General features: G+C 39.3%; 1 protein-coding gene across 12 annotated transcripts in view; it reads right to left on the bottom strand.

The window, feature by feature from the left end:
• LOC126291677 (spectrin beta chain) overlaps positions 1-26619 on the bottom strand; it is a 462415-nt gene that overhangs the window by 28890 nt on the left and 406906 nt on the right. For 6 of the 12 annotated variants that reach the window (XM_049985262.1, XM_049985266.1, XM_049985269.1 and 3 more), the window contains one exon: positions 11886-12038. The exons of 4 other annotated variants lie outside the window; for them this stretch is intronic. In XM_049985262.1, coding sequence (XP_049841219.1) covers positions 11886-12038 — 153 coding nt within the window. Of the gene's footprint in view, positions 1-11885; positions 12039-20422; positions 20486-26619 lie in introns of all 12 variants that reach the window. 2 more of the 12 variants (XM_049985267.1, XM_049985272.1) reach the window with 1 other exon arrangement.

The raw sequence follows: 26619 nt of genomic DNA, 5'->3' as shown, positions 1-26619 counted from the left end.
CTCAATTTGCGAAACACTCTCTCTCGCATATGCCATCCAGTTGTTCAGAAATTTTAACCTTTTGTCTGTCTGTTCGTGCTTGTGGTCAACAAGGCCTTTGTAGGAGGGAGGAGAGGGTGCGCGCGCGCGCGCACACACGCACACACACACACACACACACACACACACACACACACACACACAAAAATGTGGGAACATGGAGAGGGTAGGTCAGCCAGGCAGTCAGGAGGTTAGACTGGGGAGGGGAGGAGGGGGGAAGGGGGTGGGAGGGAGGGAGGGGGGGGAGAGAGAGAGAGAGAGAGAGAGAGAGAGAGAGAGAGAGAGAGAGAGAGAGAGAGAGAGAGAGAGAGAGAGAGAGAGAGAGAGAGAGAGAAGGGGGAGGAGGGGGGGGGGGAGGGTGGAAAACAAGAGAAGTAAAAAGAAAATACTGCTTGTATAGTAGTGGAATAGATGGCTGTGTAGTGCTGGAATGGGAATGGGCTACACGGTTAACGACAATGACTTAGAGGTAAAAGCCAGTAGTGTTGTGGCAACATACGATATATTGCACGGGAGTTCCCACCCGTGCAAGTCAGAAAAGCTGATGTTGGTGGGAAGGATCCAGATGGCACAGGCTGTGAAGAAGTCATCAAAATGAAGAATGTTGCATTGGGCACAGCAACTGGTGGTCCAGCTGTCTCTCGGCCACAGTTTGTCGGTACCCGTTCGTGCAGACAGACAGCTTTTTGTCTGTCGTGTCCACATAGAATGTGGCACAATAGTTGCAGTTTAGCTTTTAGATCACGTGACTGGTTTCACAGGAAGCCTTGCCTTTGGTGCACTGGTGGGAGGATGTATGGGATAGGTCTTGCATATAGGTATAATACAGGGATATGCGTTCGTCACTACAGGTGCAATGGGCATGGGTGGACAAGGTGTACGGAAGGGATCACTTGGTATGGAATGGGTGTCAGATGTCATAGTGAAGGCATTGCTGGTGATTGGTAGACTTGATATGGATGGAGATACTGATGTAGCTATTTTTCAGGTGGAGGTCAACATTGAGGAAGATGGCTTGTTGGGTTGAGTAGGACAATGTAAAGCAAATGGGGGAGAATGTCTTGAGGTTCTGGAGGAATGTGGATAGGGTTTCCTCACCCTCAATCCAGATCACGAATATGTCATCAGTGAATCTGAACCAGGTGAGAGGTTTGGGATTCTAGATGTTTGGGGAGGATTTCTCTAGATTGCCCATGAAGAGCTTGGCATAGAGGGGAGCCAAGCAGGTGCCCATATTCATATCCTGGGTTTCTTTGTAGATAATGCCTTCAAAGGAGAAGTAATTGTGAGAAGATATAGTTTATAGTTGGTCAAGGCGACTAGGAAGAAAGTTATAGATTAGAATCCGTTGGGTACCGGGAAAGGTGGTGGTCAATAGCGGTAAGGCCCTGGACATAGAGATGTTAGTTTAAAGGGAGGTCGCTCAATAGTGACAAGCGGGACACCATGCGGTAAAGGAATGGGAACTGTGGAGAGACTGGAGTAAATGGTTGGTATCTTCTATATAGAAGGGTAGAGTGTGTGTGTAACAGGTTGAACGTTTCGGTCTACGAGAGTGGAGATTCTCTCAGTGGGTGTACAGTAACCAGCTACACGCGGGCGTCCTGAATGGTTGGATTTATGGGCTTCAGGAAGCATGTAGAAGGTAGAAATTCAGGGAGCAGTAGAGACGACGAGAGGTATGGACTATGGAGAGGTTCTGGGATGGGCCCAAGGATTTGAGGAGAGACTGGAGAGCCTGCCTGATCTGGAATGGTTTAGCTGTGGCAGGGTTTGCAGGTGGATGAATCTGACATCTGGCAGAGTCTTCCTGCCTGGTAATCCTTGTGGTTCAAAACAACAGAGGTGGAGTGTTTGTCAGAAGGTAAGATTGCAGGGTGAGATCAGTTTTTAGGTGGTGGATAATGGTTCTTTCTGCAAAAGCAAGTCTAGTTTGCATGTTGAGAGATTTGGGGACTGATAGTGAGGCAAGGTTCGAGGTTAAGATATTCTGGAAAGTTAACAGGGGTGATTTGGGGGCAGTGGGGGTGGATGACTGTTGGACAGAGGAGTGAACTGAGTCAGGCAAGGTACAAACAGCAACACCTCCACTTTGACAGCTGCCAACCCTTCCATACCAAGAAATCCCTTCAATACAGCATACCCACCCACGGCTGTTGCATCTGTAGTGACAAGCGGTCCCTCTATACATATACTGAGGGTCTTACTGAGCTCTTCGCAGATCGTAATTACCGTCCCAATCTTGTAAAAAAAATAGATCGCTCGTGCCTTATCTCTCCAGTCACGCACCAACTCCCAAATTTCCACCCAACTGAATAACATTCTCCACTAGGGTTTCAACTACCTCTCGCTGTGCCCTGAAATGAGGAATGTACTACCCACTATCCTTCCCACCCCCTCCCACAGTGGTATTCAACTGTCCACAGAATCTATACAATATCATCATCCGTGAATACACAATCCCTGCTCCCAACCCCCCGCCTCGTAGCTTATATCCCTGTAATAGACATAGATGCAACATCTGTCCCATATATCGTCCCGCCTCCACCTACACCAGTGCGGTCACAAGCATCACCTACCCCATCAAAGGCAGGACTACCTGTGAAATGAATCGTGTGATCTACAAGTTAAGCTGCAACTACTGTGCTGCATTTTATGTGGGCACGACAACCAAAAAGCTGTCTGTGCGAATGACTACCAACAAACTGTGGCCAAGAAACCACTGGACCATCCTGTTACTGAGCACACCACTCAATACAATGTTCTTCATTGCAATGACTGCTTCACAGCCTGTACCATCTGGGTCCTTCCTACCAACACCAGCTTTTCCGAACTGTGAAGATAGGAACTCTCCCTGCAGTATATCCTATGTTCCCTTAACCCTCCTGGCCTCAGCAGCAAGATGGTCACCTGAGTGTACGTGCATGTACGTGTTCATGTTGTCTATTTCCAACGAAGGCCTTGTTGGCTGAAAGCTCACTTCTTGACGTCCTTCCGTTGTGCCTTTCTCCGACTCAGCATCGCTGCTATATGGTGAGTGGCAACTACCCGTTTCATAATACTGTTACATTCCACCCTGGATTTTCCATTACAGATCATATAATCCACATCCATGGCCCTCATTGACCACTACTTAGTGGATTCCAACCACATCAACATTATTCCAAGTACTCCAGAATTAGAAATATTTATAGTTATAATTTATGGAGATTTTTGTGCAAGTTAATGTTATGTGCCTGAGAACTTCAAGCAAGTGTAATAGTACAGTGAGGGCACACATCAGACATACATACTGAAGAACAGAGGAAAGCAAGTTTTTGCCCGAGTATTAAAAAAGACACGGTTTGAAGTTTTCTTCCTTTTATTATTAATCTAACTGCAGAAACTCGTGAAACTGGTAAATGGTGATTCCATGTTACTGGAACTAACTATATGGCAACTACAAGTGAACATAATAAATTACACTAATACTCAGTCGTTATTAACTGCAGCACGCAACTTCATCACTCTCCTGACAGAGATGTGTAAATTGGCCAAACACTTAGAATAAAAATGCAGACACTCACACACATGCAAAAAACCCTTTCCTGATTGCATTGGAACAGTGCCAGAGCTCATCACTTCCAAACTATATAAAAACCAAGAACGGTTGGGTTGTCAACTGCCATTTACGTGCAAAATCATTTTATATGCCAGCAGCTGAACGACTTCCGTTACTCAACTGGCACTGATCTCAGTATAATCAATGAAGAGAGAACACTACAAAAATTTAGCAGTTGCACACGAAATACAAGAAAAGACAGCCATCCAAAAGCAAGCAAAAGCATAAAATAGGAGTTCATTCCTACAGTGCACATGCAGCAATTGTTGGGAACATTTACAGCATTAGCCTGATATCACTATACTGGTGAAAGCATAACATACAGGAATTATACTGCAAATGTTCCCAAGATACGATTGCTACTTACCTGTAAAGATGGCGTCTTCCTCAAATTGAAAGATGCATGCCTTTCAAAATTAAAATTCCATGCTATTCACAATGCAATGTGGCATTCTCCCTAAGGCTGCTTGTTCCTTATAAACAAGAGCATGAAAAATACGGAATTTTCAGAAAATGGGCAAGTGTAACATAGGTGTCACAATGAATGACAGCTAATAATATGTTAAGACCACTATCTCACGCAAGCAATATTTTACCATCTTTAGGCTCCGAAATCAAAAGCTAACGTTTATATTAACAAGAATTTAAATGATTACCCGTCAATACATGCTTGTCATTGAGTGTGACTCTTTTGAAGCAGTGATTCAGCTTTTTAATGTGATCTATAAGGACTGCTACTACTGTAGACATTGTCTTATTTGTTTTACTGGCCTCTCTTCTGCAAACTGCGAGTCAGTATTTTATGACTGAAATAAAGAACTATTTGGGCTTTAATTTAAAACTGTTTCAATGCTCACTGAAATTATTTTTATTTTGCTTACAAATGATTTTTCTGTGATCATAGACAGTTCTCATGTTTAAAACTACTTTCATTGCCCAATTCCCCTCCACCCCGAACCCTTTCTTCTATATTATTTCTATGCATCCTCAGCACCCCTCAACCAACACACAGGTTTATTGTAAAAGCTAAATTGTGAATAATGAAAGTAATTTTAAACAGGGGGCCTGTTTATGATCTCGCTAAGCCCATTTGTAGGCAAACCACAATTGTTACAACGACCACTGAAGGTACTTAAAATAAAAGATGCCTATTCCAAAGAAGACTATTACATGAAAAAATGATGGAATAGCTCCTATAGTGCTTGTTCCTGATGTGTTCTGCACAACTTTCCCACCCACCGCTCTTTTTGTACAGGTGTCACATAGTTACCTTTCAACTGTGTATAAACTTCAGAGTGAGTACAGAATAGACTGATCAAATAAAACACAAGTTATAGTACCACCCAACTGTCCATAAGGATGCACGGCCACTGGCAAACTGTGACCGAGAGCAAAGTCTGGCACACCACACAGCTGAACAAAATGTGCTCTATTTCAATGGCTGCTTCACTAACCAATCCTCCCCTCCACTGCCAGCTTTTTTGAACTGCACAGATGGAAGTTATCTTTACAATACATTCTCCACTCCCAAAATTATCCCGGCCTCAAACTACGGTAACATACTGTCCCCTCACCGCCCACGTAACAGTCTCCACCCTCTCTGCACTATCACCCCCTTCCCATAACCATCTCCCACCTTCCATTTGCCACCCTCTGCCAACTCATCCGCCCACATTTCCCCAGCCTTCTCCCTTCTCACTCCGTTGTCACAACCTCCCTGCTCCACAGCCTCCTAACACTACACCTGTTGGCAGTCTAGTCCCTGCACGTTCTGCCAGACAACAGTGCTCTTCTCTTCCCTCACTCTTACACTGCTATCCCTTTTCCTTCCTGTCCGCTCCCTTCCATTCCATGTGACAGCTGCACTCTGGTCAACACTGCCAGAGATGATGATATGAGGGATGTTTGAAAAGTCCGTGCAAAAATAAGAACAACTTTCGTGTTTGGGGTAAACCTTTTTTATTTTTCGACAGTCTCGTTTTAGACTTGCACACTTTGTCCAACACTGTTCTAATTTGTTGATCCCGTCCAAATAATAGGAATTATCCAAGTCTGCAAAATAGCTATTAGTTGCTGCAATCACCTCCTCGTTTGAATAAAATCTTTGTCCCACCAGCCACTTCTTCAACTTGGGGAACAAATATTAGTCTGAGGGAGCCAAGTCTAAAGAATAGGGGGGGGATGTGAAATGAGTTGGAATGCTATTTCCATTAATTTTGCGACCACAACTGCCGAGGAGTGTGCTGTTGCAATGTCATGATAGAAAAGGACTTTTTTGCAGTCCAATTGCCAGCAGTTTTCTTCCAGCTCGGTTTTCAAATGGTCCAATAACAGTGAATAATATACACCTGTAATAGTTTTACCCTATTCCAGATAGTCAATGAGGATTATCCCTTCCGAATCCCAAAAGAAAGTCGCCATAACCTTTCCTGCCGAAGGAATAGTCTTCGCCTTTTTGGTGCAGATTCTCCCTTGGTAAACCACTGTTAAGATTGTTGTTTGGTCTCAGGATTATAATAATGTATCCATGTTCCATCCACAGTGACAAAATGACACTAAGGCCTTCGGATTCTTCCTGAACAGCTGCAAACCAGCCTTGCAACACTTCACACGACTCCATTTTTGGTCAAGCAGAGCAATCGCTGAACTCATCTTGCGGATAGCTTCCTCATGTCCAAATGTTTATGCAAAATATTATGTACCTGTTCATTCAATGTGCTCACAGCACTAGCAATCTCACACACCTTAAGTCTTCTGTCATCCACCACCATATCATGGATTTTATCAATGATTTCTGGAGTCGTAACCTCCACAGTGTCTCCAGAACGTTCGGCATCACTCGTGACCATATGGCCACTCCAAAAATTTTGAAACCACTTACAAACTGTTCTAATCGAAAGTGCAGAGTCACCATTACGTTTATCAAGCTTCTCTTTAGTCTCCTGAGGCATTTCGCCTTTCATAAAGTAATGTTTAATCACCACACGAAATTCTTTTTCGTCCATTGTTGACAATGATTTTACTTCCTTGATTCACACGAATGCCAAACACAAAGAAATAGACCAATATGGTTGAAACTTGGTGATGCTACTAACTAAACATGACCTCAATACGCACCGGTGCCAACTCTTGGACTTTGCACGGACTTTTCAAATGCCCCTCATAATCTAAGTGTGAGGTGTGCTTTCTTGTGTGAGGGAATCTCTCTCTCTCTCTCTCTCTCTCTCTCTCTCTCTCTCTCTCTCTCTCTCTCTCTCTCTCTGTGTGTGTGTGTGTGTGTGTGTGTGTGTGTGTGTGTGTGCACGCGTTTTCTTTTCTGATGAAGGCTATGGACAAAAGTTTGTGTGCAAGTATCTTAACTGTGCCTGTCTGCAACTTAATGTACCACTTTTACATTGTTAAAAAGCCCTAAAATATATTTCAGTACATGTAAAAAAAAAAAAAAAAAAAAAAAAAAAAAAAAAAAAAAAAAAAACAGGAGTTACTGCAACCATATTTTGAGTGAGAAAATTTTCAGTTAAGGATTTCAAAATGTTTCATCAATATGTCCATTATTGCATACAGCTTAAAGGATGACACTTCCACATGTGCATATGACAGTATCCAATATCCTCAGAAATGAATCTTGAGTAGTCTAGAAACATTATACATTTTTGACAAATGTAGTGATGTTTAAGCAATAAAGTGATCCGCATCTTTGTTTCTACTGTAACGGTGTGACATTCTAAGCTTTGGTGGATGTATTTTTGTCAGAAGCATTTTCTTATGGTGAGAGTGGAAGGAATGGACAAGCAATGAATTTAACCAATTTACAAATTAAATAAAGTCGAGATTAGATAGCTAAAAGGTTAACCGGTCACAAATTACATCGATCGCAAACACACACATTTTGTACTGGCAGTACCAGATACTTTCTATTTCAGTGACATGGACCACTGTTTCAATATCCCACTTATTTAAATTTTTCTCAAAAGAGCCTTAGTTTTAAACCGGAGAGATCAGTATCTGATTGCATTACTCTGGCCTAAAATGCACTACTGACGAGCATCGTAACTACAATAGTGTCAAAGCTTACTAACATGAAAGCTTCTGTTGTGTACTGTTAACACTTTTACGAATAACCTTACAGCGTTAGGCTCTTGCACTACCTGACTAGAACTACCTCGAGGTAACACTTCCTTGTGCTTCCACATATTAAACTATTTCTGATTATGTAGCTTTAAAGCCTGTATCAACTTATAATAACTGAACAGTTTTTACAAACAACATGGGATTCATGAAACATCTGAAATGTACAAGCTCCTCTTACATATCAGAGTAGCCTGGTTCTGCTTTACACTTTTAATTAAGTCTTGAAACCTACATGTCAGATACTATCTACTAGTCTTAATCACAAATCTTCAAGCAAAATATTAACGTATGTTGCAGGTTATGTAGTAGTCATTCTGCCACACTTCTGTAACAATAACTTTAAACCCAATGCTATTGCCATCACAAGTCTGTGAGTACAAGTGAGCAGTATGCCATCACTGGCATAAGACATCACCTTGTGACATAAATCACTATACTGCTCCTACCAATCTGCCACATACTTTTAGCTTAGTTTGTTCCTCTTTCCATGTTTACCAGTTTCACACACCAAAGATTATGTAACAAATTAGACCTCCCTCTCTTCCCAATAACTCAGGAAACTGTGTATCAAGAAAACATATTCTGATCAATTTTATTATCTTTTTTTATAGTAAGGAATTTCACACATTGAAGAAGTGTAAATGATACTGATAATGCTATTTACGAAAGTTGTAAAGCTTAAAGGAAAAATTGTGTGTGTGTGTGTGTGTGTGTGTGTGTGTGTGTGTGTGTGTGTGTGTGTGTGTGTGTGTGTGAGAGAGAGAGAGAGAGAGAGAGAGAGAGAGAGAGAGAGAGAATTTCTTCAATGTTACCTCTTTAGTTTCTTGTGGCTTGGGTGGCATCTTTGTGTTAAACAACTGTGCCCGAGTATATGTAAGGCTGTGATTTTCCCAGTGCAGAAACCACCTATCAGTTGAAAAATGGACTCATTTTGTATAAGAACAATGTACGGATATCTAGCAATCTACCCCTTGGCTGGTGCTGCCTTCTGTTGTAAATTTCTAGAATTATTAAAAAAAAAAAAGCAAACTTAACACTTGCTGTCATGAATGGCTGAGCCAATATAATTGCAGCGACGTAGTTTTGTACATGTGCTCTTTAGGATTTGCATTTTGCTATAATTCTGTAACAAATACAACACGTTTGTTGAGTGAACAAAAAAACCTTTGGAAGCTCAATAGAAAGAAATTGCTCAACAACTCGTGTCTCACTTCTTTCTTGGAAGTATAATCGTACTTTCTGTCATAATTATTACAAAATATGTAATCTACCAGAGAATTAAAATAAATATGAAAAATAAATCTTTAAGCCTGGCCCTTTTCTAGTATGTACTATTCCTGAAGATACATTGATAGCATATGTGCCAGTAACACTTTAAATAACGGCATACATTTCCTATGCCCAATATTCTTCTAAGTGGGCGGCCTCGAAAGTGTTAATTATTATAACTACTGTTAAAACAGAAATCAGCTCATTTTAATGGCCTTGACGCAAATCAAGTGCCATTAATTGGATATGAAATGCCACAGAAACATTGTAACAAACATACGTGGTTCTACAATAGATTCATAATCCTATATTACTTTTATAGTAGATGAAATGTGTGTTTTACTGCTGACTAATTACCTTTAAGGCCTGCAATTGTATTATTAATGATAAAAAATAAGGAAATTACTGCACCAGTTACATTATTACTGAAAGACACAAAGTGTGTAAGGCATTTTTTAACACAGTCAAGTGCTGTGGTTGAAAGCCATGCTTACACAACTACAACACATAGCAATGTAATTCCGATTGATGATCTCCAAGTGTGAATAATACAGAAAAAAGATTAAAAAAATGGGGTGGGGCAGGGGTGGGGGAGGTGGATGGGAAGACAAGGATTCTTTAACCACATGTGACAGAAGGTGTAAAAAGTGCTGTACGTTGAATAACAGGTATGAAAAATGAGTAAAAGCAAATTGTATTTAAGAAGAGTGTTATAGAAGGATTACCACTGTTTTTCAGTTCTAATGTAGAAGAAATGATCCAAATTTCAGTCCTATGCTACACATGCAGCTTAAATTAAAACCAGCTCATTTGGTCCCCATAGCCAAAAATACTAACAATTCAGAAAAAAAAATTGTCGAATGAAGTACACAGATTCCTTGGGACAGAATTTTTGGCATTTTAAGACATAGTGCTCTCTGTTATTGGCAAATCCAAAAATTCTGTAAACTAATAGTAGAGAGGTGTGATCTCAGGCTTTCTCAGAGTGTTGCCACATTTAACTGTGTCATACAGACGGTGAAAATATTTTGGCACACTGACTCATTGGCACCCTCACAAGTGGTGCTGAAGGTAGCTGACAGCAACAAGCCAGCCTGCCAAAACGCTGCATCATCTAAAAGCAGCCACATGGCTGAACACCTGAAAGCAATCCAAACTTGTGTGTTTATACGACAAGTTGGGCAAGAAATTTCTTTACAGTTGCAGCTTTCATAGTTACAGTGTTCTGTGTAAGTTGCGACTTTGTGGCCACAAACGTCTCTTCTATGCACTACAGAGGATAGTACATATACATGCCTTGTGTCTGTGGCTTTTTTCCCTGTATGTTGCCAGTTTCCTGAAACATTCATTCTTCAGCTGCAAACTTACTTCAAGGGTGTATTACTTTCATGAGGAAGAGGAAAATTATGCAAGTTTTAAACTGTGCTTTACATAGCAGTATCAAATTGGTTGTTCTTTCAGGTGCTAGCAATTTTTCTCCTAAATTTGATGAAAATATCAAAATTCTAGTGACAAAAATAGCCTGTAAAGTGCATCAAAATCATCATATATTCTGAACATGTGCATATACAATGCTTATATTGTGCACCACAAACTCACAGGCCAATAAAAGAAAATGTTCTCAGACTTTTGTGTAAACATGGCACAATTACTGCAATCAGTGCAGTTTCTGTTACATACTAACAAGTCGATGACATTCATTTGTCTCTATCCTTTTGTGTTTGCAACCAAACAGCTGGCCTAACTTCCCTAAGAATATCCCAACAGATGAAAGGTAGAGGAATCCAACAAAACATTCCTCAGTGTGCTACAGCAGAGAAAGCCAAAGAGAAACTGGCAGACAAAGCTGTGTTCCTTCACATCTACCCATATGTTTTGAAAAATTCCAGAACAAGATATTGTTCTGAACCTACATAGACAGTAAACCTAGAATTTGTAGTATACTCGTACCAAATTTCAATGACTAATACTGAATATCTGATTTGTTAGTGTATTTCTGTACCCTTAGGATAACTGCACAGCAATTGAACCTGGGTGAAAAAAAGGCACAACTGTTACCAACCTAAACATCTGTGTGAACTAGAGCACTGCATTTGCACGAGTGATCTTTTCCCCCACCACTCCCCTTTTTATGCACCTTAACCTCACTCACCTTCATGTGCCACGCGATGGGGAAAAGGATAAGGAAATGTGGCAGTTTGCTACATCACAGTGTGTCACAAGATGTAGTGCTCAATGCAGGAAGGCCATTGCCCATACACAGATTCTGCAACTTCACAACATGTGAGCGAGCGATGGCGACCGTGTGAGATCCGTGTGGCCACATACACGGCTCACGAGGCCGTGTTATTAGGTGAGATAGTACATGTCACTTTCAGTAACTTCTGCCGAACTTACAGTTTATCGTATATCAAACCACAGTTTGATTTGGCATTTGACCTGTAAACAAATAACTGATAGATGTGACAAGTGACAGAATTAATTTTAGCTTTGACTAGCAACTGAACCCAACAACTTTGGATTTGTAGTCTGGCACCTACACACTGAGCCACAATGCACACCTACTTTAACTGGTGCAGTTATTTTCCTTTTGATGCAATAGAAGGAATTCTGACCAACAACATCTACCACTGAGTGCATTTGGGTCCCAACCCCACAATGGATAAAGCACTGTAACACTTATTTTCAAAGTGAGACTCTCAACAGCTGTCATATTTTTCAAACAACTAGCCACCGGAATTTGTGCACCTAAAAGTAGAAATTTCAAAGACGTAGCTACAAAGCTGCACAGGAGGTGACAGAATCTACCACCTGCATACGACGTGAAAGGCAGGTGCCGACTTACTTGTCGGGGGTGCGGTTCGCACCGGAGACGCTGGCGGAGGCGAGGGCACGAGGACCGGAGCTGTGGGCACTGCCGGGTCTGGCACGGGGGTGGGCGGCCGGCCCGACTCCGAGTAGCCCGCTCCCGCTCCCATTCCCGTGTCCACTTCATGCACTGCTCCAAGGTGGGAGGACGCAAAGTCATGCATCATGCAGGAGGCACAAGCTACACCATCCAGCTGTTATTGGCCTATTGGCTCCCTGTACTTTTCAAATTTACTTTCAAGTTCAAAGTACAAACCTATTTTTAATACATCACACACTGTTTTTTTTTTTTTTTTTTTAACCACAAGATCATTTCTCGAAGATTATTTCATCTGCCCTTACGATCTACGTACTGTTTAGTTTCTTTTGTTGTAGTTCTGCTCCTCCATTTTCTTATACTTCTGCAAGCTTTACAGTGTGTACTTTCTAATTGGCGTATTAAACATACCACAGACTGTGTACCAATTTTCCTCCGAGTTACCTCAACTGTACAATTCTGCTTCTTCAGTAAACCTATGTATTTATAAACAACTCAATAACAGCTGGATGCATTCCATAATAATTTCTTCATTACATTACGTGTGCATATGCGATCTGTGCAATTTTCTCACCACTATCGATAATTCACAATCCATATAAACAACAGACTACAAGTCTTAGAAAAGCAGGTAACTTCTACAACATGCAAAGCAACAATTATTCTCTTTACTTGGAACAAGAACAACAACATGCAGTCACAAGCAATATGTAAGTTTTGGTAATAGCTTATTGGAAGTATTACCAACACTATACACACAGCCACAATTAAAACCCAACAAGCTAACACAGTAAAACAAAAAAAAGGGGGCTACTGAAGAGAGTACACAGAAGAACAGATTTTGATTATATACATTGGTTCTACTTAAAGGAGCCCTCACTCAGAGGGAGTTACTGTATGTGGAAAGTGGCATGGATGTACATTTTATTCAATTGCAATACTGTGAAATCATTTAGACTAGTCATATTGCCCTAGGCAAACACAGATGACAAAGTATTCAGTTGACAAGTCACTATGCAACATATTCAAGTCTTTCGTGGACTCTAATTAGTCAAAGCCAATAATGATACTGAATACATCTACATACACATTCTGCAGCACAAAGTATGGTGTAGGATGCCTTCTAGCACTACTAGCCATTTCCTTTCCTGTTCCATACACAAACAAAGTGAGGGGAAAATGACTATCTATATGCCTCCACAACAGCCCTAATTTCTCTCATCTTATCTTTGAGATCCTTACGCAGAATGTACTTTGGCTACAGTAGAATCATTCTACAGTCAACTGCAAAGCCAGTTCTCTCAATAGTGTCTTGCAAAAAGAATGTTGTTTTCCCTTCAGCAATTCCCATTTGAGTTCAAGAAACATTTGCAAACCTACTGGTAACGAATGTAGCAGCTTGTCTCTGAACTGCTTCAATTTTTCCTTTAATCTGACCTAGTGGTGATATCAAACACTGTAACAGTACTAAAGAATCAGTCACATTAATGTTATAAATTCTAAAATTCTCCCACAAAACGAAAGTCTAACATTTATCTTTTCTACTGCTGTCCTTGCAAAGCAATACAGAATGGAACTAGCACAGTTCCATTCTGTATTGCTTTGCAACGTTAAGGATATACATTTAACTGACACGACTGTGACCAGCAGCAAACCACCAATGCTGTATTTGAACATTATAGAATTGTTTTCCCTACTGATCACATTCATTTATGTTTCCTCTACATTTAGAGCAAACTGCCATTAATAACACTAAACAGAAATTATGTACAACTTATCCTGTATCCTCCTACAGTCCATCATCAATGGTACTTTTGCTTATATTACAGTGTCATTGGCAAACAATCACATATTGCCATTTACTCTTTCCGCCACATCCTGCAGGTACAGTATATAGGTAACTAGAGCAGTCTTAACATTTCCCTGGGGCACACGTCACGATACCCTTGTCTCTGACGAACACTTGCCATCAATGACAATGTACTGGGTTCTATTACTTGAGAAGTTTTCAAGGCAAACATATTTCTTCTTCTTCAATTCTCTTTGCTTTAAGACGTCGAGCTACCCCCACTCTACCCATTTCTTCCATTCCACTCTATTCTTGCACAACTACCAGTTTTCAGGTGGCAGGTTGCAGGTTGCAGTGGTTTCCTACTGGGTGACGGGGTCACTACGTACTTATGCTAATACCATTGGCCTATTTGGGAATCCATTCCATGTGCCCAGACTTCCATTAACAGTCTGCACTGAGGTATTGTGTCAAATGTTTCTGGAAATCTAGAGATACATAATCTGCTTACAGATTCAGAAGGATGTATGTTGCAGTAGGTACTGGGAGATGAAGAGGCTTGCACAGGATAGATTAGCATGGAGAGCTGCATCAAACCAGTCTCAGGACTGAAGACCACAACAACAACAATCTGCTTGCTGCTCTTTATCTACAGTTCACAGGATATCACATGTGGAAAGGGCAAGCTGAGTGTCACACAAGCAATGATTTCTAAATCTGTGTCCATTTGTGGGCACAAGCTTTTTTTTATCTCGAGGAAATTTATTATATTTGTACTTTTGAATATCTTCAATACTTCTGCAGGAAACAGATGTTAAGAATATTGGTCTGTAATTTTGTGGGTCTTTTTTTACCCTTCTTTATATACAGCAGCCACCTATGCTTATTTTCAGTCGACACTGATCTTTGGACTGCTCTCTGTACGACCAGAGGATAAAATATGAAATAAAAAGAAATGGCTTCGCATAATGAACTACTATTGTTTTGCGGCAACTTAAACATTAATTTTAGTAATTTCTGTTCAGATACAATTTATTAGAGTAGGAATTGCCCAACGGGGTAATTTAATTCCCATTAAATGTCTTATGGATAAGCTGGTGGAGTTGAAGACTAAATCAAAGAACTTTTTCTGCTGCAAAGCTTATTCTACTGAATAGAATCTTCTCAATAGACTTGAAAATTCATGTTTCAGATTATTTTATGGTTCACATTAAACAATAAAATTTAATAATGCATACTCATTTCATTATATTGCACTTAAAATTTACATCCATGACTTATTTCCACATCTCAGATTCTCCTCTCCATGGGATCTGTGACCCATTCAGAAACAGAAGCATTTTAATACAGCATAATTCTTTTCACAGAGATGAAAATATTAGTGTGGCAAACAATACCACTAACAGCTTACCTGCACCAAGAGCTGAACTAGGTTTCAAGCATCGAAAGGATAAGACGAAAAAACAAACGAGACAACTTACCTGTCATTTCGTTACAACACTCAAGTTCAAATGGCTCATTAGTTTAGTATCGCACCTGCACCAGTGACGTTAAACTATGTGCACACAGCAGTGAGGGATCCCTTCATCCAATATACCTGTGCCAGTCACATTGTCAATATTTCAAGTCAAGAGCAAAAACATTATGCAAGATGTGGCCAATGAGTTTGGGAAAGCATAATTTCTATACTGTGCATATTTAAATGGAAGATACAAAATTATTCAGAGATCTTTTGAACTAGGACAGCACATCACTTTCCAAAAAAAGTGGCTGCCATTTGTAAAGTAAAATTGCTGGATCTATAAAGTATTCCATCTGCCTTCAAGAGTGTACATATATCACAAAAGAAATCTTAAGATGTGTTTGTCTCACGGATTTTTCCCACAGTGATAAGTTTTACCTGTTCCCAATCTCATGCCCGCCACATCTCTATCAGATTTACATCCACTATAAAACAAGCAGAACAGTGATAGATTGTGAGGCTCCATTACCAAGTGCTCAATTGTGTGCTCCGTAAAGAACATTCAGAAACACTTTCACCACAACTCCAACAGCCTGAAATCAATTAACTCGAAATCCTTCTCTGTAAACACAGTGCCATCAACACTTCACCAGGAGTTACATTTAACTAACTAAAAAGACATGGACACACAGTACATACTTAAACAGCAGGAGAAGCAGCAGGCTTTTATTTTTTATATAAATTAGGTCATATATGTTAGGATGTTAAATATAGCATGTTTAAAAAGCTGTATTTTATGTTTGAACTCAAGGAAAGAAAGTTTAATTCAATTTTCATTTTAGTGGCGATATCCTGAGGCTCCTAGTGGCCAGCAGCTTCGCCTGTAACTAAGCAGTTTGTGAGTTGCAGCATTAAACTGTGTGATTCCTATGTGCCACCACACAATTCATAGTTTAAAAAAATCCACTAGCAGTGCCATTCCGCTGCCTAGAAGAAAGAAGGATAAAAACACCACACCCAGAACAGGCCTTATCCACTGAAATCAAGCCAGGAAACAAATGCAAAGACCGCCAGTTCAGAAGTAAGTTGTATACAAGTTAATGCAAAGGCTCCATTGTACCAAACACATTTATATGTAACAAACAACACAAATAATCATACAAAACATTCACAAAAAACCTAACAATGTACACTTGGACACCAAATAAATAATATCTTGAACATGGAAATACACATGTGTGCACACACACACACACACACACACACACACACACACACACACACACCACTGCTACTACACAGAATGTGTTCATAAAAATGCAGTTTGATATTAAACATGTACTAAAATGCACAATACCCATTTACACCAATAACACAGAGCATTTTTATTGCATTTCTGTACCAGGATTAATTATTGCACTTCTTTAAACTTTCAGGGATAAACAGTTACTATTCCCATGGATTTTTTCAACTGTTCAGTTTATTCTAGTAAGAGTGCAGCTTCTCCATAAAATTTTATCACACCATTAATTCACGGTCAAGTCAAGTACAATCAAATACAAGACTATATGGTACTTTATGATGAGATCATAGTCTTGAAATTAATGTTTGACTTGAACACCAAAATAAATTGTGTGATGCTACTGCTTGGAGAAACCAACAGTTACTGAAACAAAGGTATAGATCTGTGTCAGGGGAGAATCAACATTTTGTCGCATGGCAGCAAAGATGTATCACAACACTTCAAAGAGGTTATATTAGAGTGACAAAGTCTCTGGACAGTGAAAATCTCACCAATTACAATTCGCAAGCTTAAGAAATCCAAGGACAGATGCCTGAAGGGGAAAAAAAAGTAAACTGGGTAATTTTACACATGCTATCACGTGCAATTGACAAAATAACATGCTAGGTGAACTTACACAATAAAGAAGAGCTGTCCACAGTCAACAGAGTGATTAATTAAACAAATAGATCTTTTAATTATATCCCTTGAGACATATAAGTCTCTTCATTATCTACGATAATAATCGAAGCAGAAGATGTGAATTAAAATATGTACTGTGGCCGAGACTCGACCCCAGGTCTTCTTGCTTTCTAGGCAGAAATGCTCACCATTTACACTACCACAGCACAATGGTCAACTTGGGTAGTTTGTGCAGCAATGTTGACCATTGTGCTGTGGTAGTGTAAATGGTTAGCATTTCTGCCTAGCAAGCAAGAAGACCTGGATTCAAGTCCTGGCTGCAGCACAAATTTTTGTTCATGTCTTCTGCTTCAATCATTATCGTAATTAAACAAATGACTAATAAATATCTTAGCAAGGATATTCTCTTTTTATGAACCACCTTATGTCTCAAAATGGATGAAGACAAAAATGAAGGTACGTTCGCTAAGCAACTCACTTACAGCACAAAAAATGAGTATACTTATGTAAAATTATATCACCACACCGACTGTTTCTAAAGTAAAATAACTGCAATCACAAATATCTAGCCAGCTAGCAGACAAGAGTTTCTATAAAATAGTTCCCATTGGTTTTATAGTTACAGTAAAAGGCATTTTCATTCAATACAATTATTTCTTGCTCTGAGTGTCCTGCAGAAAGTCTAAAATGAATCCTAAGAAAATATGATAACCATTTTCAACTGTCTATCATAAATAACATTTTTATCATTTTCATTTCAGGATGCTGTAATAATAATGTAACATGAGCAAATGAACTGAGGGTCATATTTTTTAATTATCGTATTGAATCGACACCAAATAATTTTTAATGTACATTATTTTACTGCTGATCTGGTATATTTTTCTGAGGTAAAAAATAGAGATCACAGATATGTGTAGCTGAAAACGATGACTGTTAACTCATTAATTTTGAATAATGTGTCTCATGAAAAGCAGATTTCTTTGTAACGTTAAGAACAAAGCAAATCAATGCGCACATGATGAACATTATCTTTAAGTCAAAACTGCTGGGAAGAAAATAATATTTTTTTTAGCATTTAGCAAATTGTTACTAAAAAACATAATATACAGGACTTTTTAACAAGTTTAATGCCTTTTGGAATGATGTTACTTTACTTTTCCAACTCTTCTCTTGTTATTCATTTACTCTTTCAGTAAGCAGTTTAATTAGTAGACCTCTGGATGAAAGACTGCTGAACAGTGAAGTATTAAAGGTACAAATCAATCACGACTGGATGAGACAGAGTAACAATGTGGATGGGATTCTAATGAGGAAAATTATATGAACATTCAAATCAGTTTGCATAGAAGATGCGAGAGAATGGGACATAGAACTGATGACAAGTTACTCTGTGAAAACTTTCATTCCAGAATTAGCAGTCTTATCTTGCCCTCTGCCCTGTGATGAGTCAATTATTTGACATTTGTTCAGTTTCCTTGGTTTATTATAGATTTTTGTAACAATCCAAGCACTAAGCAGTGCTTTTGCAAAATAACGACCACCACAAAAAGACAATTTAGTACCTGCATATCCTCGAAACTTTCTAAATCAAGGTATCATCTTTGTTTTAGCCAAATATGACCTTTTTTTCCAATGTGTCAAAATGACAAATACCTACTGATGTTGCAAAAATTCCCTGTTACAGTCACTGTAACTTAAGATATCAACAACTAGAAAACCTTCAGTGAGAAATTCAGTAAAAATGTTATGCTTTGTCAATTAAATTTCACATGTCACAATAATGTTCTCACACTGATTATATTAACAATTTTTTGCCAATAGATATTAAACATCAAAGACGTTGCAACATATGAAAATCTTAGATATCATCTAAAGGAGTTGTCTACCTACTGAGAAACATACAATACCATAATGAGTACATCACTCAAAGCCTATAAATTCACAGCTGGTGGCTACGCAAAAGTTTACATCAATGTGAAATGCCATTAATGTTAACTAAACCCAATGTACCATTTGCCACTGGGGCATTAAATTTAACACAGACTGCAGCTATCTTCAATTAGTAACAAACTTCCAGTATTTCTAGAATCCTGAGCCAATTGTAAACAGGCTAAGTATAGCATTTGTAACAGTACTGCGAGGCTTGTTCAATAAATACAGGCTTTTCACAAAAGCACTGGAAATGCAATCATAGTCTAAGATTTATCAACCATTTCTTAGAGAATGCAGTATTCCCAACTGCATGCTACCGCATGCTATGTTTTTCTGCACTAGCGTTCTTGACACCTCTGAAAAAATTAAAGGTAGCAGAAAATTGACAGCAATGTTATGTAATGAAGTGTTATATTCTGTTAATAAAGACTACTTCAAGAATACATGAAGATCTGTGCTATGTCTATACCTGTCTCAGACATTACGTTTCAAATTGTATAAGATCTTTTTATCATTGAATACATCAATGTCAGCTTCATGGAAAGGACAGAATTTCCTCCTTGTGTTTCCTACATTGCTGTCAATACTTAGGATGTGATAATGTGCAGACTCACGTAATCATCGAGTCAAGAGGGAGAGGGTGGGAGAAGAATGTAAGCCTTTACATACAGTATTCTTAAAAAATTAAGTTTTATCCCATAACGTATTATCAGACAAGCCACGCAGATAGCCGCAGACATTAGTATGCTGCTTCCAGGATTTGGGGATGCGCGTCAACCTCAAATTACATTCACCTGGGGTGTTCACAATGAGGACTGTTATGATGACCAGCCTGGAAGTTGTTTTTCGGTGGTTTCCACTAGGTGAATACCTGGCTTGTACCCAGGTCCTGCCTCAATTACAAGAATCGCAAATATATTACAAGCGTTCTCTCACTTTTACACGAGTTAAAACTAGATTCAGGTAGATGGGCTTCATAAGCTTTACAGTCATATCAGTCAATACAAAACCTCTGTTCTGCGTGATCCCTTTCCTCAACAATCAGAAAGAATACCAAGCAACAACCTTCAAGTCCACAACTGACGAGGTATAAGATTTAAAAATAACTTTAAGATCTAAACGTGGATAAGAGAATTATACGAATGCATACCTTTTGAAGGTGACTACACTGGAGGACGAAATGGTACTTTTGATTTTTTTTTTAAATTTTTTTAACAAAGTTTTTGCAGATGCAGCATCAGCTATCAGCTTCATTCAGCAACACTCACAAGGAGCATTACAATGTTCACAACTACTCGAGTTTAAGTGAAGGTGTGACAGAGACATAAGCAATAAAAGATTGAGGAGGAGGAGAAAGTGGCACTCACCTTCACGAACGACTGGCCTCTCCACTGGCTGGCTGGCGGCCTTGGTGGACGGTTTGCGAGTGGCTGCCGGTCAGGACAAGTGGGCGCGTTCGTGGGCGTAGCATGTGACACGGGGTGCGAGGTGTGAGTTGTGAGCGATGTTGTGGGTGGGCAGATGGGTGAAGGGCAGGGCAGAGTGAACGAATGAGGCATGAGTGAGGTGGGACGTAGCAGGGAGGTGTGAGGACAAACATAAAACACACCGCACTGTCATCACATGCACCATTATTCGCAAGGCCGACCCTTCACTCCAGAAAGTATCACTCTTTTGCTATGGGCTGTGAAACCAGTCCCAATACTGACAAAATCATTGCTGCCATTAGCATATAGCAAAGTTTGCCCATTTATATATACATTGTAATGACCTTCAGTAGTAAAATCGTACGTGCCTGTCAAGTCGACAGCATCGTTGTGCAAGAATTAGACACTTAACGATCAGCTTCGTCTAGTTTAATAGGATACTATGCATGTAATACTTTTTTTCTTGTATCAGCTGACTAGAGTGTGTCTTAGAACTGTAAACAGCAACAATCTAACATGGAAAGTTTCAGACTGTGACCTCGGCTCTCGAAGAGTGTGAAGGAGATTGGGTGGGGGCAGAAGAAGAAGTGGAAGAAGAATAATAATAAGAAGAAGAAGAAGGATAACAATTGGGGAGGGGGGGGGGGGATATGGATGAGTACGGGACACCATACAAACTAGCCCTCTTCGGTACCTACTATGTATTCTTGTTTTAACCTATTCACTGGAGACATGTGCTCTCGCAGAGAGCACAGAGAGAGAGAGAGAGAGAGAGAGAGAGAGAGAGAGAGAGAGAGAGAGAGAGAGAGAGAGAGAGAGAGAGAGGCAACTCTAGATTAATATGGTACGGTCATGTGAAATGGATGGAAGAAACCACAGTGGTTATAAAATTCCTTGCATTGACTATAAACGGGGAAAAAATCTGTCTAACAGCAATGATGATGAATTGACACAGTTAACAAGGATGTGATTGAAAGTAGTTTATCTTTGGTATGGAAAGCAAAAGGGAGAGTTGGACAAGGATGTAAAAAGTTGGGAAGCTTGTCACTAGCACTCAGGAAACTGGAGCTGTGACCTGATGATGATGAAAATGCCTTCAAAACAATGAAACTGATAAAATTCATTTTTTGGGTTTGCTGGTAAATGTCTTCAGTTGTGTTATACATGACAAATTGCAGCATCATGTGTTAGTTGATTTCCTGCATCTGAAGGGGGGGAAATGCAACAATTCGAGTTGGCAGAAGTGGATGACAGCACTCTGCAGATGTGTGGCAAAGTGATGGAGGAAATGCTTCCAGTTTGCTCAAAAAGGTCTGAAGTGGCAGACCGTATCTCTGTAAATAACCAAGAATCAAATCAGAAGTAGAGGCCCAGGTGCACAAATAGTGGCCATAGTGGAAAATGGTAAGGGGTCAGTTTTTACATTTTGAACATGACAAAGGCCACCACCAATTGTGTGACATTACAGCAAATGTCACAAGAAGATGCCTGAAGGGGAGTTTTTGCTCCACAATACCCCACACGATAGTCTTACACGTCGCTTCTTCCGGTCATCGTAGTTTGTCTGACCCACCGCATTCTCCTGATAAGACATCCAGCGAGTTCTCCCCATTTCTTCACAAGAAGAAAGCTTGGAGCAGCAGGCATTTCTAGATGGACGACAAGGTAAGTTCCCAAATGGCCAAAATGCAAACTTCCACAACTGAGGCCTCCACCACTGGGAAAAATGTCTCTCATTGAAGGCTGAATATGTAGTGGACTACACTGTCAGCCTGTTTCATTGTTACAACTCTATTTTTTCGAGGTGAAAATTAAAACTTTGCTTACCTCTTTGTACAAGTTTGAATCTAAAAGTCGTAGTAGCAACACACATTTTTGTTTGTGCACACATCTCATTTAGACTAAGAAGCCCATGTAAGAACATTTTACTCTAGCATGAACAGTTAAACTGATGAACCACATTACATGTTTCACTACTGTGCTTTGCCACTGATGACAACACCAAATAGTCACGATACAGTCACATTATTTTGACCTGAAACAATTTCGTAATGGTAAGACACCCTGCACATGTGTCAAATGTTTCCCTTATTCTGTACGTCACTGTAGCTCGTTTTGCATCTTGCGTTACATTCTGCTCCATAGGCAGAGACTATTTGCACAGCTACAGCAGCAGCTTTTTGTTACATTCATTTCAATGACAAAACACAGTGGTGAAATGTAACTTACTTATTTGATAGACAACTGGCTGCAAAACAGAATGTTGTTGAAATGTCTTGTTTGTCTCTATGAAACCTACAAAAACATGCACTGTTACAACTTTTAAAGTTGTATAACTGAAGACCCTTTGCACTCGCACAAATGGTGGAGACCTGGTACGATCATGATAAGTCATGTCTGGTTTTCTTGCACACTTCAAAAGCAGAGGTCAAAATTGCAGATGCCCTTTCTCAGTCACTAATGTTAACTGTCATAGTATATCTGTGTGCAGGAGAACAACTTTGCGTAAGTATTATCATACCGATGGCCCCTAATTTTGAGTGACCCTTCACATTTTACATATTATTTAAAGAATTTCCTTCACATACCCAAGAGTCTTATATACTTAGTTGCTTACACCACCTGACAACAATCTATGTTGTCTGAAGTGCAAAATTAATGCATAGTTACAAACCCTGCACCCTGATTCAGATTCAGTCAAGCACATTACTGCTTATTGATAACAAATCTGTGGTACAACAGCTCAGTTCCTGATTTAACCAGTAATTAAAACCCTTTGGTAATGTTTCAAAAAAAATTCCCAAACAGCATATTTCTACACTCAAAACCATTGTGAACTGAACATAAGAAGTGTTAAAAACGTGAGAATGTCTGGAGATCTGGGTCTCTGCCTTGCTACTGTCAACAAAGGCTACAGCAGATTTAGTCCAAGGTATTTTTCACTGACAATGAATATATGTGTTTGCATGCAAGTAATGTGTGACACATACAGTCATACTCTCCAAGACAGAAACTGGTACTGAGATAACTGCCAATTAACAATATTTGAAAAGTATGTAAGTGTTCAACACACTTCCAAAGCTGTCTTTGTTATGCCAAGAACTTTTTGCAGTAATTATTGAATTAGCAGCACATCAATAGCAGTATTAGCTGTGAAGAGGAAGATATGAACTTTAATTGACAGAATGTACAGTTGAAGGTGTGCACAATGTGATTGTGAGTGTGAGAACAAGTGTGTGCACGTAATTCTCAGGGCAAAGATTTACAAGCACGAGGACAAAGGAACCGTTACTTAAGTTTCAAGACTTCACACTCACTAAACACAAGCTACAAAGCAAGTTAAATGCACAGTACTGCCAAAAATATCCAAATTACTGTATGTGGTTATTGCCCTAGCTATTTTTGCACAAGAAATCTCACCAAAGCTTTTATAGCACCACAAACAAATAAGGTAATAGAAGCACTGAAAGGCAAGTGAGTGTAGGCCCATAAGTAAGGTGTCATTGTTGATATACACACACAAAATAATACCAATGTCAATAACAAAATATAAAATGTAGCCCCTGTTTACTATTGTCAATCACAATGAGAGAACTACAGTGTTAATATCTAACAATGTGGACACAAAAGAACTGTTAAAAACATAATTTACATACATAATTTAAAGAATCTCTCAGACTGTGTTGTGTAGGGACCCTTCTCATAAACAAGGATGTACTGAAGTTTTACAATTAGAAAAGGAAAGCTTAGATAGATATGCAGCAGTGACATGCCATTTGAAGACAGTACATCATGCTAAGTAATTTCTAAGGTACTTTGGTTCTTTCCACTGGAGGAGGGATATTAGGTACATGAAGGATGGCATTTGTCATTTTCGCATGGCTACATGTAAAGACATACCACAATCCTGGCCCAGATAAACAGATACAGCAAAGCTGGTATAAACCGTATTATGCAGTCAACAAGACATGAGAAACCTGAACACAACTTTTTGTGGTATTGTTTGTTGCAATCAATTGTCAATTTCTGTTTCATCCTACCCTGCTTGAACATAAATTGCAGTCTATACCCCTTAGGAAAATTTACATACTTTCAATCTCACTCTCCTCTTCCTTTACCACACTACCAGCTCTAAAAGTTTAAGATTCATTCATCTTCTTAAGTGTTGATCGGTGTATTCTTAAGTTCATTATACCAGCAACAGCCACAGTAATACACATCTTCATAAACACACTATGCCACCGAGAATATGCAACCTGGTGGAACAATACTGTAGGTCCAAGTTAAATACGGATAAGATACTGTGCCAAAGAATACTAAGAGGAAACTATTGAAAAAAAAAAAAGAATCTGTGATTGTACACCAACATATGGATCAAAGACTGACTGAAGTTATGGTTGGACACAGTTCAGACCTGAAACATGCAATCACCCAAGAATACACAGTACAGAAACACCCAGGATAATAACTACTTGTGTAGAAGCTGTCAACAACATGTAATGTGGATTGTCACACATTAATTCTGCATATAGTAATAAGTTACTCACCACATATTTATTGAAGAGGGTGCGGAAAAGGAGAGCATTCGCTCAATACCTTACTGATATTGAGAGTTGTAAAGAGCTAGGATGGATAAGCTCCAGTACCCTAAATAATCCCTTCTTTAACGGCAGCCGCAAGAGGTCTTAAGTGCACAGTGAAAATTATTTTGATCTGAAGATATAAGACAAGTGGGGAGAGGGCTTAAAAATTTGGACATCGATTTCTACACAATGAGTTTGTGGAAACCATTACCATGTACAAGCAAATAATTCACTAGTTTTTTTTTTTTTTTTTTTTTTTTTTTTGGAGAACTTAAGGGTGAATAACTGATGTGTAAATTAATTTTAATAAGGTTAGTGGTGCTCCTGTAATACAATATATCCGTGTACTATAAATCCTGTAATACTGTAACAATGTTGCAACTTCAGTCTGTGACACTTCAGTAGCACGTTAGAAGTGAAGTGCTAATCACATGTCAACTTGTTAATTATGGCTACAAGTTCTCACTGTCGCTCGCACACAGCTAAAGAAAAACTTTCACTTTGTAGCCAAAAAAAGCGAAGCATTTGCACATCAGAGAAAGGCTCTGCAGTTATGTAGATGAGAAGTAACAATACGGATGTGCATTGATTAGTGAGATGTCCAAATTCAAAGAACTAGACATCACCTGTTTCACAACTAGCCAGGGCTGCCTACGAAGATTTTTCAGTCGAAATGGATTAGACTTACAGATGAAAACTACAATCATCCGATGGCTTCCAGGTGATTACGAGGAAAAAGTAGTGAATTTTCATGGCTACACGTTATACTTAAGCCGCAAACATTCCTATATATTACCACAAACTGGTTTCGCAGATCAAATTCCAGTATCTTTTGACATACCGCTTCAAAACACCGTGAACAAGAAGGGGGAATCTGGTGTCACAAAATGAAATGATGGCAATGAGAAGCAAAGGCGCACAGTGACGATTTGTGCAACTGATAATGGGTGAAAGCTAGAACCTTAAGTGGTCTTTAAAAGGAGAACTATTCCAAAAATATCAGTGAAAGGCACATTGGTGAAAGTGAACCTGAAAGGGTGAATGGACAATGGCAATATGGTTAGCTACATGACATATGTTTGGCAATTTCACCCTGGTGTGTTACTCAATTTACATAACACATTGGTCCTGAACAACTTCCACAGACATGCAACTGAGAAAGTGCAAGACAAGTTACACAAAGTGAAAACTGGTCATTATCCATAACCACACAATGTGTGTATAAATTGGCCATTCAAAGCTGCACTTAAACAGTGAAATATGCAATGGATGGCCAATAAAAACCCTAAGTTCACGAAGAGTTGAAAAATCAAGCAACCGGTTCTGTCCCAGATTTGTGAGTGGGTGATATATGCATTGGACTCCATTCTCCTAACACTGGCAGAAAAATTCTTAAAAAAAAACAAAGAGTATCACAAATTCACTGGACAGAACAGAGGATGAGAGACTGTGGAAAAACAGCGACAACAATTCTGCTAGTGATGACAATGGAAGTGATATGAATAGAACCTGTATGTTAGAATATTTTTTTGTAAATAAAACACGAATTAAAGC

This window comes from Schistocerca gregaria, chromosome 9 (assembly GCF_023897955.1).
Source record: "Schistocerca gregaria isolate iqSchGreg1 chromosome 9, iqSchGreg1.2, whole genome shotgun sequence".
NCBI classification, from domain to species: domain Eukaryota; kingdom Metazoa; phylum Arthropoda; class Insecta; order Orthoptera; family Acrididae; genus Schistocerca; species Schistocerca gregaria.
The sequence above is the reverse complement of the archived record's forward strand: the minus strand, read 5'-3'. Positions and strand labels throughout refer to the sequence as shown.